The 19,680-nt window shown below is 34.4% G+C and overlaps 1 protein-coding gene across 1 annotated transcript; it reads right to left on the minus strand.

The window, feature by feature from the left end:
- Positions 1 to 13,843: 13,843 nt before the first annotated feature.
- Positions 13,844 to 18,029, minus strand: LOC127101832 (uncharacterized). The gene is made up of 3 exons (XM_051039274.1): positions 16,542 to 18,029; positions 15,510 to 15,855; positions 13,844 to 14,256 (listed from the first exon to the last, which is right to left on the minus strand). The coding sequence occupies exons 1-3, from the start codon at positions 17,585 to 17,587 to the stop codon at positions 13,996 to 13,998; spliced, it is 1,653 nt and encodes a 550-aa protein (XP_050895231.1). The 5' UTR covers positions 17,588 to 18,029; the 3' UTR covers positions 13,844 to 13,995.
- Between the last annotated feature and the right edge of the window lie 1,651 nt (positions 18,030 to 19,680).

Genomic DNA, 19,680 nt, shown 5'->3' on the forward strand with positions numbered 1-19,680 from the left:
ACCATGCCCTGTCTTTCCCTTACCATGTTAGTCTCATGCTTTAGTAAGATCATTTTCATGTTAGTCCCATGCTTTGACAAGTTCCTGCTTTCTTTTCCTTGCCTTGTTAGTACCAGTTGCTTAGGCAAGCCCTCCTTTTGGTTTAAACACCGATTCAGTTAATTTCTAGCCTTTTCTTGTTTAAACACCACCCTTGATCATCTTTTTTTTTCAGTCTTAGTCCTCAGAACTACGAAGATCTGACTTCCTTATTGCACTATGAGGATAGTAAGCACAAGGATGTGAATCCTTGGCGAGTACTTTTCTTTCTTTCCCCCCTTTCTCTCTCTGGTTCCACTAACTACAAGGCTCTGAATTTCTCATTGCACTATGAGAATATGTAGGCATTAAGGGCCCAATCCTCCTCGAACACTCTCTCTAACCCATTTTCTATATTTCAGGTACATGAAGATAGCAACACCCATTCAAGCAAGAGCAATCAAAATGGTTCCCATGGAGTACCATGGATGTGAGGGGTGTTAATACCCCCCCCCCCCCCTTGCATAACCTACTTCCTTACCCGTTTCTCTTTTACCCTTGGGTTTTTCGATATTTTCCCTTCCCAACAAGTACAAGACCTTAAGCTCAAGTCAAGGCATCAACCATCTGCCTCATCCCCACTGAGCATCTCTGAGAACCTGTTTCAACGACTTGTCATACATTGACAAGGATTGAATGTCATGAGCCTTAAGAAATAGGGAAGGGTGAGAGGGAGCACTCATATCCTTATTCTGAATATTTTAGGTACATGACGAATGAACCAGTTGCACAGAGTATTCACCTCTATTCATAGGCTTTAGTGTAATTCAAGTCAATCCATTGTCAAGTCTGCAGCTAGCATTGTGGTTCTCTTTCTTTTCTCTTTGGTTTAAACACCACAATTTGGGTTGACACCTTCATGGTTATACACCCCTTTCTTGGTTTAAACACCACTTTCTTTTTTCTCTTTGGTTTAAATACCACAATTTAGGTTGACACCTTCTTGGTTATACACCCATTTCTTGGTTTAAACACCACTTTATCTTTATCTTTGGTTTAAACACCACAATTTGGGTTGACACCTTCACGGTTATACACCACTTTCTTGGTTTTGACACCATATTTCTCTTTGGTTTAAACACCACAACTTGGGTTGACACCTTCATGGTTATACACCTTCTTTCTTGGTTTAAACATCACAATATTTTTTCCTTTGGTTTAAACACCACTTGAGTCAGTTTCTAGCCTTTTTTGGTTTAAACACCACTTAAGTCAGTTTCTAGCCTTTTCTGGTTTAAACACCACCCTTGATTCATCTCTTTCTTTCAATATTAGTCCTCCGAACTATGGAGATATGACTTTCTTATTGCACTATAAGGATACGTAGGCATGAAGATGTGAATCCTTGGCGAGCATTTTTCTTTCTTTTCCCCCATTTCTCTCTCCGGTTCCACTAACTACGAGGCTCTGACTTTCTTATTGCACTATGAGAATATGTAGGTATGAGGGCCCTAATCCTCCTCGAGCACTCTCTCTCTAACCCATTTTCTATTTTGCAGGTATATGAAGATAACAACATCCATTCAAGCAAGAGAAATCAAAACGGTTCCCATGGAGTACCATGGATGTGAGGGGTGTTAATACCTTCCCATTGCATAACCGACTTCCTTACCTGTTTCACTTCCCCTTGGGTTTTATTGACATTTTCCCTTCCCTCTTTTGGGATAAATAAAGTTTGATAACTCAAACCAAAGTCATAATCCTTTAGAAACTCATGCTATCTTCTCTGACTCATATTCAAATCTTTATGGTCGAAAAGATACTTCAGACTCTTGTGATCACTGTACACCTTGAATCTCAAACCAAACAAATAATGTCTCCAAATCTTCAACACGAACATAACTACAACGAACTCTAAGTCATGTGTCAGATAATTTCTCTAATTAACTTTCAACTGTCAAGAAGCGTAAGCTATAACTTGTTGATTCTCAATTAACATGCCTCCAAATCCCATCAAAGAAGCATCACAATACACAACAAAAGACTCAATCAGACTCGGCAAAATCAGAACAAGAGCCGATGTCAACTTCTTCTTGAGCTCTTGAAAACTTTCTTTGCATAAATAATCCCATATAAAAGCCTGACCTTTCCTCGTTAGCTAAGTTAACAACAATGCTAACTTAGAAAAATCTTCAATAAACCTGCGATAATAACTAGCCAACTCAAGAAAACTTTGAATCTTAGTAACAGACTTTGGAGTCTCCCATTGTAGCACATCATCAACCTTTGAAGGATCAACAGCAATCCCTCCGCTAGAAATCACATGACCAATAAAACTCACTTCCTTCAACCAAAAGTCGCACTTACACAATTAAGCATATAACTTCTTATCTTGCAAAATCTCTACTACCAACCTTAGATGATTTGCATGCTCTTCATATATCTTCAAATAAATCAGGATGTCATTGATGAACACAACCACAAACATGTCTAAATATTGATGGAATATCATGTTCATGTACTCCATGAACAATCTAGGAGAATTAGGCACACCAAGCGGCATCACTAAATACTTGTAATGAACATACCTCATTCTGAAAGCAGTCTTTGGATTATATTCAGCCTTTACACGAATCTGATGATACCCGGATCTCAAATCAATTTGGTTTAAAACACAAGAATTTACTAACTGTTCCATCAAATCATCAATCCTCAGAAGTGAATACTTGTTCTTAATAGTTACTTTGTTCAACTGTTAGTAGTTGACACATAACCTCATACTACCATCTTTCTTCCTTACTAACAATGTTGGAGCACCCCACGGAGAAACACTCGGACGAATAAACTTTTTCTCAAGCAAATCCTCTAATTTCTTCTTCAACTCACTCAACTCTGAAGCAGACACTCGATAGAGAGCCATTGACATTGGACTCATACATGGTACCAAATCTATAGCAAACTCAAATTCACGCTCCGACAAAAAATCACGAATGTCTTAAGAAAACACTTTGGGGAAATCACAAACAACAAGAAGGTCCTGAACTACTCATTTTCCTCTGTCTTATAACGAAGTAACATCAAAAACACTTGTGCATCATCCCTCACATACTCTCTTACTTGCTTAGCAGATATCAACATTAACTTTTCACCTCCATCGAACTCAAATTCACATTGTAGAGGCAAGTCGCAAATATCTTCAGGAAAAACATCAGGAATTACACATCACTAGAACATCACTAGCCATCACATTGCTCTTCACTCTCTGAAAATCAACCCTCAACAATGTCTAAGTGTTCTCCCTCAAAGACATCCCAACCTGACCAGTAGACATGAATCTCGAATCCACAACCTCTTCAGTTTCGGGAACAACGTAGCTTCGACATCACCTGGACTCTTACAATCAATGGCTTGTTGAACCAACTCTTCACACCTGCAGTAACACATAGAAGCAGAAGCTTTTCCCCCACTTGTTTTAATTCCGCTCCTAAGCGGTTATAAAAACAAGAAAGCTCCAACAATGTTTCACACACATGTCGCGTACTAAGGAACAAAAAATATATGAAAACCTGGTCAGACCGACCGACTTGCTCTAAAACCAACTATATAACCCTGTATTTTCCCTGCGCATAAATATACAACAATCAGAGTATTCATCAACACAAAAATAGGATATGACACATTCTCGAATCCAAACACACATGCCATGTAACACTTTAACATATAGTAACAATAATAAACACCTTTTCTTATGGTGTCTTCGCATGCTCACCTTTACTTAGGGTATCATCGCAGTGAAATTTCTCATCAATAAAACATGCAATCAATAAATCATTTAATTTCAAAGACTTTAAAACATAAACGAAATCATAAATGTAATCTCTTCAAAACCTCAAAACATAATCAATGAGAGTATACAACAACTCTCTAAAAAAAGATTAGACAAAAACTCAAAAACATTTCCTAGTGTTACATATCATAGCACATAAACTAAACGCAGAAAGAAAAAAAGAAACAATCTCATATCATCCTCCACCCAAAGCAGCTAGCCAGTTACCTACTTATCTATACCCCGAAGAGGAGCACATACCACAACAACAAAAACAAAGGGGTGAGAAATCACAATCAATAATAACAGGAATTATACTGTAAGGTAGGATATTTACACAATATATTTTACAAAATACCATTCACAGTATATCACAATACATTCTCACACCCAAACTCATCAATCATTCACAACTCAACGAAATGCATATAATTCATTATGTAACAAAACTCAACTATGCAACTCTATGCATATGCATGTGGTACCAACTCAACATTTGGTTCTTCATGCGAACTGGGTTCCAATCTATGTGAATCCCAATCCCGCTCTCTGAGCTCCAAGATCCCTCTCTCTAAGCTTGGGACAAACCACTAGTCCCCTCTCTGAACTAGCAGACATGCCTCTTGACTCAACTATTATGATGCATGATCATATCATCAAATTAATGCGTTAAAATCCCTTTTCAATCCTAACATAAATGCATTGATAACTCAAGTAATATCCTCTATGGATTACATCACACCAAAATCATAAAGTGCAGATTATCAATCAATAGTGCAACACAAGCATGCTAATAATTCCTCTCAACATAATTATATTTCAAACATGCAACAATACAACAAATAAAACTCAAAATAATCCATATTCAAAATATTCCCATATTTTATACTTATTCTCTATGCTTAACATCTCGGTATAGCAACATATTCAAACATTTCCATAACTCATAAAACATATTCATCAAACTCGAACAACTCGACATTTACTCGATCAAATAATTTTTAATAATCATTCTCATTAATTACTCGTGTTATCACAACACATTCAACCTCTTAAATAATTACTAATTGATAGTAATTCACATTATCTTTCCAACACTTTAAACTGCATCTTATTCCGAGGTACGAAACTCAAGTTATGATAAAAATAGAAATAAAAGAATTTTGTCGTTGAAGCGTCTCTCTACGCGAGGACCTCTCTCGCTAAGCGACGCTTCCCTCCAGAACTCTGATTTCGATTCCGTAAAAAGTAAGACACTAAGAATGAGACATACTAAGATTATCCCATGATTAAAACTCAATTTAAAACGTAAACTCCATTATTTTCATAAAAATAATTGATTTTGAAAACCTTCGACAGTGCAACAATGGTGGAAAAACATCAAGTATCAAAACAGAAAAATCAATCATGAATAGTGCATGAATTCATTAATTATTACAGACAATTTTCATCATACAATCAGAATTCATCCATAACATACACCCTATTGGAGGTTCAGGACTCATCTATCCTACCCCTCAGCCCTATTAAAAGTTATTCTCCGGATATTCCTAGCAGCAAAATTCTGATTTCCGGTAGAACTTCTTCTTCTCCACTCCAAGTCTCTTCCTCTTCTTAGCCCTTTGGTCACTTTTTATTTTCTTTGGTTTCTACGTACTGACAAAATATGTTATTCCTAGGTTTCTCTCATTATAGTTAGGGAAAAATAACTCTTAATTATATTTTTCTCCCCTACTAACAAAATAATTGCTCCTTCCTCCCATTAATTTTTTCTCGGTCTCACTTTCACCCCAAAAGCTCTATTTTTCTTTTAATTAATTAAATCTAGTAAACTATTATTACTAAAATAATTTCTAGCCATCCTGCGTCACTTCTACTTATCACCTACAACTATCTCTATACCCTTAACTCATGAATACACACCTCAATTCCCATATATTAATTAATCGTTCACAATTAAATAAATATGCAAAACATAATGATTCAAATAATCCTATAATTCGAGAATTTGGGTGTTACATAAAATGGATAAAACATTATTCATTTGTGGGAAAAAATTCGATCGCGCGGGGGTGACAAAAGATAGTTTGATTGGTTTAGTTTGTCTTTGAGTGGATGACTAGTGCTCAGATGGTCGAGCTATATGGCTCGTATTCAAGTACTCGGGGAGGAAAATGGAATACGCCTAGTTAATCATTTTTCATCCAATATTATTATGAAATTTGTGAGACGAATTAAGCACAATCCCTTAACGAAAGACAAGCATCTGAATTGTTAAGTTATACGGCTCATATCTGAATACTTGGGGAAAAAAGAGGAATACGACCAATTAGTCCTTTTCCATCCACCAAAGAGTAAACTAAACTCTATTATATATTGTATTTTGAATGGAAAATGAATACTTGAATGGTCAAGCTATACGACTTGTATTCAAATACTCGGGGAAGAAATAGGCATACGCCCAATTAATCCTTTTTCATCTGATTGTTATGAAAATGAGATTGCTTCAAGATTTTGATTGTAAAAGAGGTTTGGCACGAATCGGGTTTAGAGTCCTCAAATATAAAGAGCACTTGAATTGGATTGAGTTATTAAGTTTTAAGCGGATGAAAAATATTTGAATAGTCAAGCTATACAGCCCGTATCCAAACATTAAGGGAAAATAGTGGCATACACCAAACTAGTCCTTTTTCGTCCAGTTGTGAAAAATGTTTGAAATAATTAAGTTAGATGACTTTGATTTGATTTGAAAATAAACTTGATATTGATCGAGTGTTTGGTTCACGTTGGTTTGAAGTCGATTCGATAAGGTTTTGATTTGATGATGAGGAATGACGAGATTTTGAAAACTACTTGATGTTAATCAAGCATTTAATTTGATTTTTGAAAATGTTGATTTATAATTTATTTAATTAATTAATCAACTAACTAAATGAATAAAATAAAAAATAATAATAATAAAGGGAGAGGGTTCAATATACATGGTGATGTACCAAAATAATAAAAAACATGAAATGGGTTTGGTCCAAAAGAAAATAAAATAAAAATAGAAAAAGAAAATAGGGGTGAAAACAAAATATGGGGGATAAGGCACAGTAAAATGCTAGGCCCAAACGCAAGGGACCCAATCTGGAAATAAGAAGAAAGAGCGCAAGGCCTGATTACCAAGGCTATACGCAGACACCTGATCCAAATCAGAGAGTTTAGATTTCCCTCTTTGATCAGGCGCGTATGGCCCTTTGATAGGAATACTTAGCCAGTCAATTAGATCATGTGGCCACAATTCAAATTATAGCATGATCATTCATGGGGATCCTGTACTGGACTCCCTTTCCAATTATCCACCAACAAGTAATCAAAAGCGGCCACATATGAAATTTGAATTAAAAATAATAATAAAAACAAAATATCATATTCATCTGATTAGGGGTGTTCGCGGTGCGGTTTGGGCGGTTTTGACGATAAAAATCACCCGAACCGCAAGAGAAAAAAGCATGCGGTTCGGTTTGGTTCGGTTGACTTTTAGAAATAAAACCAAACCAAACCAATGCGGTTTGGATTGGTTCGGTTGGTTCGGTTTTTTACAATATTTTTATTGAGTCATACATACACCTATAGATAACAACGTAACTTTGTATTTAGTCATTCATACATTACTAAATAACATAAAAACTTATCATATTTAGACAAAAACTTCGCATTCAATATACACAAAATTAGATTAGACAAAAATGGAATAAAAAACATATATATAATAGTAGAATAAAATAATATCAAAGAAATTATAATAAAACATAAAAAACATATGAGATGAGAGATTAGAGAAGATGAAAAAAAGAACATATGAGATGCGGGATTGAGAAGAAATGTGAGATAAAAACGTAATTGGAAGAGAAAATAGTAACATAAAAGATAAAAAAGAAAGAACATAAGAGATGAAATATTAGAGTAGAAAAAGCGAAACGTACATGGTAAAGAAGATGAGAAGAATGTGCGATACTACTGGGAGAGATTTTAGAAGGTTAAAATTGAAATCCTAAGTGTGAGTAAGAGAAAATCATTCTTAATTGTAAGGTTAAGGCATACTAAGTTTGAGTTTTGGATTGGATGTGGGATAATTGAAGTTTGAGTTGAAACATAATGCGGTTTGGTTTGGTTTAGTTCGGTTTGAAAAATATAAACCGCAAACCAAACCAAACCGTGCGGTTTTGTTAGAGAATGACCCAAACTGATCCGAACCAAATGCGGTTTTTTGAGGTTTTGGTTTGGTTTGGTTTGGTTTGCGGTTTTCTATTGGGTTGGTTTGGTTTTGAACACCCTTACATCTGATGATTGTTATTTATTCTGGGAAGACTACCAAAACCATCTTTTTCTTCATTATTCCATTTTTCACGAAGAAGAAATCACACACGGCTAAATCAAATAATCAAGCAGAAACAAGTATTAGAGTACCATCAATCATCCATGGCAAACTCACACAAGCGATTGAAACAACAAAAACAAGTTGAATCATGAAGGACAAAAGAGCTTAAAGTCCATGAAGAACTGAGCTCGGTTAAGTCTCAATTCAAACAAACACAAGGTATTAGGCATGGAAATGAGCTATATTCATCACAGTGCAACTTACCTAAGAAAATATTTAATGAAAAATGAGTGTGAAGCGTAGATTGAGTAAGAACAGTTGAAGAACATTATGACCTAATTTCAAAATTAAATGAGCATGGTCATGAATCAAAGTGAATCACCATAAGGGGGACACTTAGTGCACCTAGAGCTACATGATGGTATCCAGTTTCTTCATAAAGGGTAAGGGAAGGTACCTGACCGGAGTTTTGGTTTTCCGGAGAGAATCTGCAGTTTCTAACAAATCTTCAAAGTTTAGGTACAACTTCGTTCTTGCTTCCTTTTACATGCTCTATTTCTTTGCTCCCTCTACTCCTCTCCTCGTTATCACTTTGCTTATGAATTGATCTTATGAATGGTGAATTCGAATGCTCTATTTTGTGGTGCCAACTTGTGATTTTCCTTCTTCTTTTTTTCACTGAATGAAGGGTGCTTTATATAGGCAAGAAAATGGTGAATGTGTGAAAGCTATGTGTGAGCGTGTGGAGGAAGATATTTGTGAGATTTTAGAGGGAAATTAAGTGTGGTCAAGGATGATGAAAAGATTGAATTATGAGCTAGCAATTGTGTGAGAAGTGTGACTCCTTGCAGATGAATTTGGAGGGAAAATGGATGAGGAAAAGCATGACTCTGGCTTGTGGAAACTTTGAACAAAAACTTGTGTACTTATGTATGTATTTTGTGATGTCATGGATAATATGTTATGTAATGTTGATGTTAATGGATGATAATGTTGGATGAATGATAAATGAATATTGATGTTGCCTTCTCATTTCAGTTTCGATGCATTTCTTCCTTTTAATTCGTTTTTGGTTTGGTTAGATGATGATGATATTGTTGTAATGTTTGCACATGGAAATGGCAGCTTGTAGGTCATTAAAATGATGATGATGTTTAAGAATGGCATTTGAATGATGATATGGTAATGAATGAAAAAATTGAATGTGAATGATAATGATGGTTTTGAGCATTGACATGGACTTTGGTTTATGTTTGAATGATAATGGTGATGAAGTTGTATTTGAATTTAAATGATGATAATGAAAATGGAATTTTGAGTTTGATTTAGGTTTGGATTATGGTGATGGCAATGTTGTGATGTATGGAAAATTTGTATGGCATTTAGATGATGTTGATGATGTTGTAGTACTTGAATGGTAACTTGACCTTGATTTATGGCAATGTGATTGTGACATGGACATGGTTGTGGGCTTGATATGCATTGAGATTGGTTTTGTTCTATGAGTGGTTTTGGATTAACGGTGATGATATGATTTTTTTATGGTATGGTGATGAAATAGTTGATGATGATGAGCTTATTAATGTTGTCTCCTCTTTTATGATGTACAAAAAATGATATGAATATTGATGTTCAAAATAATGCATAAATTAAAATTGAACTTTTCCCTATTTATTTTTAAGCTGACTTTAAATTCTAAATGATGATAAAAATGTATGAAATGAAGAGATGGATTGGAAATGATCAACTTGAAACTTTGCACTCAATGCCTAAGTCCACTTTGTTGACCTTTATTTTTACCTTTTTCAAAGAGACTTCTAATGCAAGAAATCATCTCCTAATGCAATGTTTTAAAAATATTGAATTAGGGTGGTAAATGGATTGAGATGCATATGCTAAAATGAATTAAAAACTTACAAAAAATTGGTTCAAAAAGATGCAATGTATGCCATGGGAAATGAGAAAAATCAGTAGAGAAACTAAGGGGCAAAATTGGGGTATGACAGTTGCCCGTATTTAATTACTTTGAACCCGGGAGTATGAATAACAACGATTTTCATGCATTTGGGGTGGAAGATAATTAAATACGAAAAGACTCCAATTTTTTCCTTTAAAAAAAGTGATGAGGTGGATAAATTTATGAAAAGTCAACGTGGGGATATGAAGGTTTTGCCTTCACCCACCGGTTAGGGTTTTACTTTCAATACCAAACTTTGCATTGAAACAAAAGTTGAAAGATCCTCTGAGAATTAACATCGAAAACTCACAACACACAAACACTAAAAGATTCTTTAAGACTTAACAAAGAAACTTTCAACTAACCATCATCGAAAGATTCTTTAAGACTTAACAAAGAAAACTTTCGACTAGCAATCATTAAAAGATACTCTAAGACTTAAAGGAGAAAACTTTCAACTAACCATTATCGAAATATTCTTTGAGATTTAACAAACAAAACTTTCAACTAGAAATCATTGAAAGATACTCTGAGACTTAACAGAGAAAACTTTAAACTAACATATCGAAAGATTCTTTGAGACTTAACAAAGAAAACTTCTGATGAGTAATCATTGAAAGATTCTCCAAGAATTAACAGAAACAAATTTCAACTTAGAAATTATTGAAATATTCTCTGAGACTTAGCAAAGAGAAATTTCAACTAACAGTCATCGAGAGATTCCTTGATACTTAACAAAAAACTTTCAACGAACAAATATCGAAAGATTCTCCGAGAGTTAATAGAGAAAATTTTCAACTAACCATCATTGAAAGATTATTTGAGACTTAACAAAGAAAACTTTCAACTAGCAATATCGAAAGATTCTTCGAGAATTAACAGAGAAGGCTTTCAACTAAAAAAACAACAATTAGGAGATCCTTCGAGAATTAACAAAGAAAATTCCTTCAAATAAATAGTGCAGCTAACGAATGGGAAATCTATTGAGGGAAGACGGAGGAAAACCGTCAAATAAACAATGCAAATAAAAAATGGGAGATCCTCTGAGAGTTAATAGAGGAAAACCTTCAAATAAACAATTGATATTCTCTAAGACTTAACAGAGAATACACTTAATAAAATAATCGCGACTGGGAGATTCTCCTATAATTAACAGAGAAAACTCTCCAGATAAGATAATTGAGGTTCCTTGAGACTTAACAGAGAAGGCGCTCAACAAAGCAACAACAACTGGAAGAGTCTCCAAGAATTAATAGAGAAAACCTTCCATATAAGATAATTGAGGCTACCTGAGACTTAACTGAGAAGGTGCTCAAACTAGATGCAATTGAGGCTCTCTGAGAATTAACAGAGAAGATGCTGAACAAGATACAATTGAGACTCTTTGAGAATTAACAGAGAAGAATCTCAAATGATTAAGTAACAACTGGGAGATTCTTTGAGAATTAACAGAGAAAATGCTCCACGTAAGACAATTGAGGCTCTTTGAGAATTAACAGAGAAGACACTAAACAAGATGCAATTGAGACTCTCTAAGACTTAATAGAGAAGAACCTCAAATGATCAGTAAAGGAAAGCGGCAGACGTGTTTTCTTTGTCCTTCAATATTGTTCGGCACACTTCTAAAGCTCAAGTAGCACTTTCCTCTTTTTCTCTCTCTAAATGCAAACCCAACAGAATGATTCTTCTCGATAGAGTTAACACCAACAATTTCCAATAGTGGAAGTTTATACTTGTTGGTCTTATACGTTGAATCAATGATGAGTACAGCGAGAAACATGTTGAACAACATTATGGAATCAGGATGAGTCCAAAAGATATCTCGAACGCTTACTCCATCCTCGCACGTTCAGTACCTAGATACATAAGTGTTATCATCCAAAAGCTTCAATAGTTATTGCATTTCAGTTTGATCCCATGCTAAGGCCTTGTTGTTAAGGACACTAATATTATATACTTGCTTGATATTTGAGATATTTTCGGGTCTTTTACGCTTCAAAGTTACAAATATGTTTTTGGGTTGTACCATATTCAATGTCATGTCTGAAATAATGTCCTTCTCTTCAAGCATAAGGCGACATGCAATGGGATGACATGCTAACTTGTAACACGTGTCATGGTTATGTAAGCTACAAATCACATTAAATTCCATTTATTATTTTCCAAAAGATGATCACGCAACTTAAAGGGACACCCACAATTCCTCGAACCGGTGTCAACTTGTTTGAACTTCCGGAGAGGATTTATATACTTTCCACTTATTTCACATCTCAGTGTCACAAATGCAAGTATTATATCTGAACCATTATCGGACCTTCTGATTACAACACCAAAACCCAATTTGGATACCTTTGTGCGAATCCATTATAGCATATGTTACATAACCTCAAAGTCTTGTCCATTTATAAATTGGTTGTCAACATCTACCTCCTTGACATCAACATGTTTGGCATCCGTAGACACAATAGGTTTGGGAATAACATGAGGGTGCAACATATCTAAGGCAAATAATAGCAGAAAATAATTTTAAAAAAAAACAGCTTGAGTTGAACTTTGAACTATTACAGAAATGCATTTCCGTAGGAACTCACCTAGAATTCAAAAATGCATTTCCTGACTAAATATAACTTTTTCAACTCAAAAATCATATTAATGTGAGCAATAAACAATTAAATACATGAATTTTACCTTAAATTTCAGCTTCTTTTACTTTTGTTGATGTATTGAAATACAAGAATAAAATTTTGGAGTGTAAAATTTGATTGAGAATTGAAGATTTTTTTTTAAGAGTTTTGGGAGAAAATGAAAGTTTGATCATGAAGAAAAAGAACGTGCATGATACTATTTTCTTAAATATGCCTCTTGATAATTTTGAAAATGCATTTTTAGAATTGTCATGTGCAAATGTGACATTTTAAATTTTCATCTCATTAGTTCGAAATATATCTACGAAATTGTCACTTAATTGATAATTTAGGAAAAATACATCTTCAGACTAAATTTTTTAGAAAATATTAGAAAATATGAGATGAGGCTCAATTAAAACATGTTTTGATGTGATTAAAATGCATTCGAAAACACATTTCTGAATTCTGAGAGACATTTTCGAATTTTCATATAGTGTGCCACATGGTTATGCAATTCCCAAAACTTAATGGGTTGGATCCACTTAACGAATGACAAACAAACAACATTGAAGCCATTTGTCACAAAACATAAGAGCCCCACCAACAGACATACATTAGTTATATATATCATTCTGATTGTAATTGCAATACACATGGCCACTGCATATCATTCAATCATCAGCAAAATCAAGTGAAATTTTAGTATAAGAAAACATTTATGAAGCCCCAACAACTTAACATATTTGGCAATCATAAAACTGTACAACTCAACCAGTACACGCATATATAAAGGCTATTGGAAGGGAACAGAGCAACTTTCTTTATTGACTACGACTACTCTCTCTTCATCATACTCCTTTACCAAACTACCAAGCAAAGAAAAACTTTTAATCTGTTGAAGGGTGATTCTAACCTGAACAATTAACTCATATGATTTTGCTTAGTCCTCCAATAATAATTTTTTATTAGAACCTAAACTTGTGTTTCTTTCCCCATAAAAATACACATGATACAGGCTACACTAAATAAAAACTGAAGTCAAACTTCCTGAGTAACTAAAAATTTACCCTATGTGAAAATTGTTAAGAAAAAATTATAGAAGAAACATTCAAAAGTATGCACAACAAGCTTACAGATAATTCTAACTCCACACTGTCCACAAAATAGTAATCCAAGGATTCAAAATTTGAATCCTAAGAATTACTTATACACCTAGAGTTCTTGTAATATTAGATTGTCTCATACTTCTACTTATGGGTAAGTGAACGTAAACCTCGTGAACGTCTTGTTTACAAACCTCTCCTCTGTCCCTGTCTATCGCGTAGCAGACATATATTGTATCAATTACAATGTCGAGCACATGTACGAGGAAACCCAGGACTACTATCAGTAGAAGCCATGCTGCCGCTGCCACAAAATATGCATCAGACCCGAGATTGGTTGCTGCTTTTAAGATAACACAGGCCTGGAAAAACAAACCAGCAACAATTACTTAAATAGGCATAATATGATAATACCAACTTAACCAATGAACTGGCATACTTCTTTTCTCCCCATCCCCGAAAGTCTAACAAGGGATTTCTCAGACTTAAAATGGACCATGTTATTTTTAAGATATTATATGCCACGAGTTTTATGAGAAAATGAAGTTTCAGTAAGAAAATGAATTTCAGTCTCAGATGATTCTCCGGTAATCTCCTCGCCTCTAACAAATGTTGTGAGATTCTTAGTCATGCTTTATAACCATGGTAGTTAAAATCCCGATTTACACTAGTATTTCAAGTGATTTAAGGTTTTTTATATTACTAATGCTATTCTATATGCATATATGAGTTTTACAGTTTTCTATAATCTTATGATTAGTGTTACGATGCCACGATTTTACTTTCCCTTACAAATTTTACGTAAAATCTCAATTTTAAAAACCTTGTTTATGACTGCCTATTAAAATTCTACCGAAGTCAACTGAAGTATATGTTGCAAATTGCCCATCAATAGTCAACACCCACGGGTTAGAGCTATACTAATTATCTCATACTTTGAGTCTTTACTGGAAAGACCTTGCTTCAACTCTTACTGGTCGACCATAAATTACACCATTTCCCTTCACATAATATAGTTCTAAGTTTTAATCTATTTACATCAAAATCAATCTGCTACTTCACCAATTTGTTTCACTGAGGATCTAGTTTTGAAAAGCTAGAAAAACCCGTGAATCAAGGTGGTTTGATAAGCTTCCTAAGGCTGCCCTCAAGCCTGTCATTTTGATCGTTTTAGATTCTTAATTTGGTGATTTAAATTGCTCATCTGAATTGAAACTAATACTTTGTTGTTTTACAAATGTTAGTTTAAGCTTTATGGTGATACTTAAACTAAAAGTTGTGTCTTAATGAATGAAATATCAGAAATGAGGTTTGATAGAAAATCCTCCTATAACCTCCTTCTCACCTCAAAACAAAGAAACCTAAATTGGCCATGATTTATGGCTGGCAATCGAAAATGTTGAGAAGTTAATGGAAGGATATTTTCAAGTTGTCTGTCAATAAATATTCAACGACCACAAGTTACAGCTATATATATTTCCTCATACTTTAAGAGGATTCGTTGAAACTAATGCTTACACTAAACACTTGACATAGTGGCAAATCTCTAGCTTACAGTGGTAAATCTATAACGCAAAGCACAAGTATTATAAAGAGAAATGTTAAAGCCACGTACCACAATTGTGTATATTGCTGATAGGACAAAAACAATTCCAACCAGGAGGCGGGATGATATGGTCTCCACAAAAACAGCAGAGAGAAGGTTACGTCTAAGAAGTTCATATGTCATCCTTGCTGATGAGCAGTAAGCTTCACCGGTTATTGCAGCAAAGTTGATGGTAAACTTATTAAGAAAATCAACAGCTGTCAGTAAGGCATTTACACAGCACCGTAACACAATGTTCACTAGCCCAGGAGTACCCTCTTGTCTTGCATTATCAACCACGGAACGCACCGCTCGAACAACAAAGATAAGCAATCCCGACAAACATACTGTTCCAGATGAAGGACCAAAAGCATTTCTGCCAGTCAAATTCTCAAAGTTAATGTCTCTCTAAATGCAAAACAATCATTCAACTAGTCTTGATACCTATTTTCATCGTTTTCTATCTTCCATTCAAGAAATATGCTATGGGGAATGACTAAAGTCAGAAGCAACAACACACATTAGTGATATCATAGATAAAGGCCCATTGCTCTCTCGAACCATCAAAATTTCACAAGCAACCAATTTCACCATTTGATTTATCGGTATAAATAAGAACTGAAAATGGAACTAAAGAAAATATTCTCAAACTAAGTATTCCAACATCCAAGAAGAATTAACGTAATACACTTTGATCAGTAAACAACAACATATTGGAGTCAAATAAAACACAAAATTGTGGTTAAACACTTAAACCACCCATTCTCACACTAGGTTTTGACGATACTATGAAAGTACTACACATCACAAGGGAATTACATATTATAATGGTTATACTATGAAAGAAAACCAAGACTTCTTGCTTATCTACCTACCATTGAGAGAACATTTTACTATGCTTGCAAGAGGACACCTAAAAACGTATGGAATTGTATTTTATCATTAATCAGTTATCACTCATATCATGTAAGATAAACTGATATGCGGCCATACTCAGGCAGAGTGAAATGAAACATAATCTCTTTAAAAGAAATGACAAAGACAAAGAAAAGAGAGATAAACCTGAGTGATGTTCTAATGCTCTTTGTAGGAGTCTCAAAATCCTTGGAGAAATACCAACGAGCAATAGTTCCACTAATGACATAAACCTGAGCTTCAAGCATAGCTGCTGCTGACCACAACATAGTAAGTATCGCCAATGCAAAATAAGCTGGCACCCAAGAATCCTCCTTCCAAACACAATCATATTCACTACGCAATTTCTTAGGCACAACCTTACCATTATACTTAGCAAACACCAAAAACACCACAATTGGCACATAATACACAAAAAGCCCAATTGTCAAACAAGGAAGCACCCCAAACAAACCCATGTTCCAAGAAAGTGCATCAGAGGCAACCCCAATTATACTCACAGTAAGTTCCACACGGTGCCAATTCACAACAAGGATCCACACAATCACACCAATCACCAAAAAAACAAAACCCATCACCAGAATTCTGTACACCAGAGGAAAAGCATCACTGCAAGAAGTTTTGATAGTGCAAGCAACGAACAAGTAAACATTGAGGAAAATCGGGATGACAATAAAGAAAGGAATCGAAGCGTAGACAAGGTGTTTGGTGTAATGCTTGAGTAAGAGAAGAAGTGACCAGCACATAGGTAGGCTTATAACAAAAGTGATAACAAGAGTCCATGTTAAATCTTTCACAAAAGGCGAAGATGGAGAGAGAAACCCTGTGGAAGAGGTAGATGAGAGCGAAGGATTGATAACACTGCATGAGGTGGTATTGGAATCATAGGTGTAAGAAGAGAGGGTTGAGTAGTGGTTTCTATTGAAGATAGAGAAGATTCCGAAAGCGAAAGTGGAGAGAACAAAGATGAGGAAGAGAATAAGAAAAGGAAGGTCTTTGAAAGAACGAGGACCGTGATTGTATGAGATGTGAAGATATTGTTGATTTGAGTCTGATTCTTGTTGTGAATCATGGTCTTCTAGTGATGGGTATGTTGAGATTGGGGTTTTGGGTAAGAAAGGTTGTGATAACAAAGATGAAGAAGGTGAAGAGTCCTGAAGAGATGAATTACCTTTGTTGCTGGAATCATCCATGATTGTTGTAATCTTAGGTCAGAGAGAACAAGAGAGTTTGAAGTTTTAGAGGTTGTTTGAATGGTTGCTGAGTGATGGAATGGTGTTGGGTTTTGGTAGTTGGATTTGGATTTTGGACTCAAAATTTTCAATCCAGAGTGGCTGGCTGGCTGGGTAATAAACTAAATAAATGATAAAGAAAAGAATCTTCCACTAATTTACTAGAATTTTTTAATGTGTTTAATATTTGTTGTTGGATTCGATCTAAAAGTATGAACAAAATGGTTTTGTGAGAGTTTGGAGATCGATGATGGGATATGACAGCAGTTTTTTTGAAGGAATCTGGTTGGGCGGAGAAGGAAAAGGTGGTGCTAGTTTTGTCAGGTAAAAACAGTGAACCGAGTGAATAAATTCAATGGTTCGAAAGAGTACATTCGGTTTGAGGGTTTGTCATGACGGGTATTTGATGGTTTTCATTTTGTTAAATTAATTGACTAAATAAATTTAAACTTTTTGGTCTCTATTTTCTTTTTAGAATTTTAGTTTCGTGCAATTTAAGTCCAAATTTTAATAATATGATAGCGTACTTAATAATGTGTTGGTATTTATAAAAGTTAATTACATAGTATCATTTTTTTAATATTTATAGTTATGTTTTTTATTAAAGATAACTTAATAATACTAAAAATATAAAAATGAATTAAAATTTGTATCTTTAAAATATGTAAATTAAAATATACTAATAACAAATTATTCTTCGTCTTGATATCGTTTAGGATCTTCTTCTCCAAATTGTATAACCTTAATGTCCTATATCTAAATTAAAGGTACGATGAAATACACACGTTACGTTAAGGAGTTGATAAAGTCAAATTCAAATTCTATAGTTAAAATTTAATGTGCTGATTCAACTAGTGGTCCTGTTTTTGAGAGAATATTATATGTTTGGAATCATATAAGACATCATTTGCAAACACATGTAGGCCTCTAATTGGGTTAGATGCATGCTTTTTAACAAGGGGCTTTGGAGGGTAATTGATGGTTGCGGTTGATAAGGATGAAAATAATAAGATGATTCCAATAGAATATAACTCGTGGCAATGATTCTTAAAGTCATTACTTGATGACTTTCAAAGACATCTAACACAATGTTTATAGATTCATCTCAGATCAACGTAAGTTATAATTTACATTATGTTACCATTATATTACCATATAGTTTCCATTATGTTACCATGTATCTTGTAATCATCTTTGCATTTTAGGGATTGGTACCGACAATTTTAAAGACAGGCCAATATGTTTGAATATAGATTGTGTGTTAAACATTTATATGACAGTTGGAGGAAGAAATATTTTGGGATATAATGAATGAAGCTTTATTGATGGCAGCTCGAGCCACAGCAACACTTAGATGAGAGATAACAATGAACCAAATGAAAGAACTTAATGTGAAAGCTTGGAAGGACTTGATGGGTGTAACTCCCGCGTGCTGAAGAATATCGCATTTCAAGGCTGAAACACAATATGACTTACAAGTTAACAAAATATTTGAGGTTTTAAATAGACTAGTCTTGGATTATATAGATAAGTCAATCATCACACTACTAGAAAGAATTAAGCATTACATAACAATGAGGATTGTCACTCAAAAAGATGTTTTATGTAGGTGCAAAGATATCATATGTCCTAAAATACAACAAGTACTGGAAAAGATAAAGAGGGCAACTAATAAATGGAATCCAACATGGAATTTTGATGATGACTTTGCAATACTTATGGTATCAAATGACGTTGAAACATATGTTATAATTTATTGCAGATGAAATGTGCTTATAAGAAATGACGTTGAAACATATGATATAATTTATTGTAGATTAAATAGCGTTGAAACATATTATGAGCACTTCATTTTCATACTATAATCAATTACTTAATGTGAAATGATGAGAGGGTGATTTTCAATATTGCTCCAAGAATTTCTCTATCCCTCTTTCAAGACTTGTACCTATCTATTATAGATTGATTGCGTCAATCTAACTCATGTTCCCCTCCCGTCGTGATGATTCAATTTGTCTTTTTGACCTAGCTTCTCTTGTCTAGTGTAGTGTGTA

This window comes from Lathyrus oleraceus, chromosome 7, assembly GCF_024323335.1.
Source record: "Lathyrus oleraceus cultivar Zhongwan6 chromosome 7, CAAS_Psat_ZW6_1.0, whole genome shotgun sequence".
Classification (NCBI taxonomy): Eukaryota; Viridiplantae; Streptophyta; class Magnoliopsida; order Fabales; family Fabaceae; genus Lathyrus; species Lathyrus oleraceus.

Bases quoted from the DNA above. Each gene is read 5' to 3' on its own strand.
- LOC127101832 (XM_051039274.1), bottom strand. From the start codon at position 17,587: ATGGATGATTCCAGCAACAAAGGTAATTCATCTCTTCAGGACTCTTCA. The intron at 15,856-16,541 runs GTTTATCTCTCT...TTTGACTGGCAG, and splicing joins AGCATTAGAACATCACTCAG to AAATGCTTTTGGTCCTTCAT. The intron at 14,257-15,509 runs GTACGTGGCTTT...TTGTTTTTCCAG, and splicing joins CAGCAATATACACAATTGTG to GCCTGTGTTATCTTAAAAGC.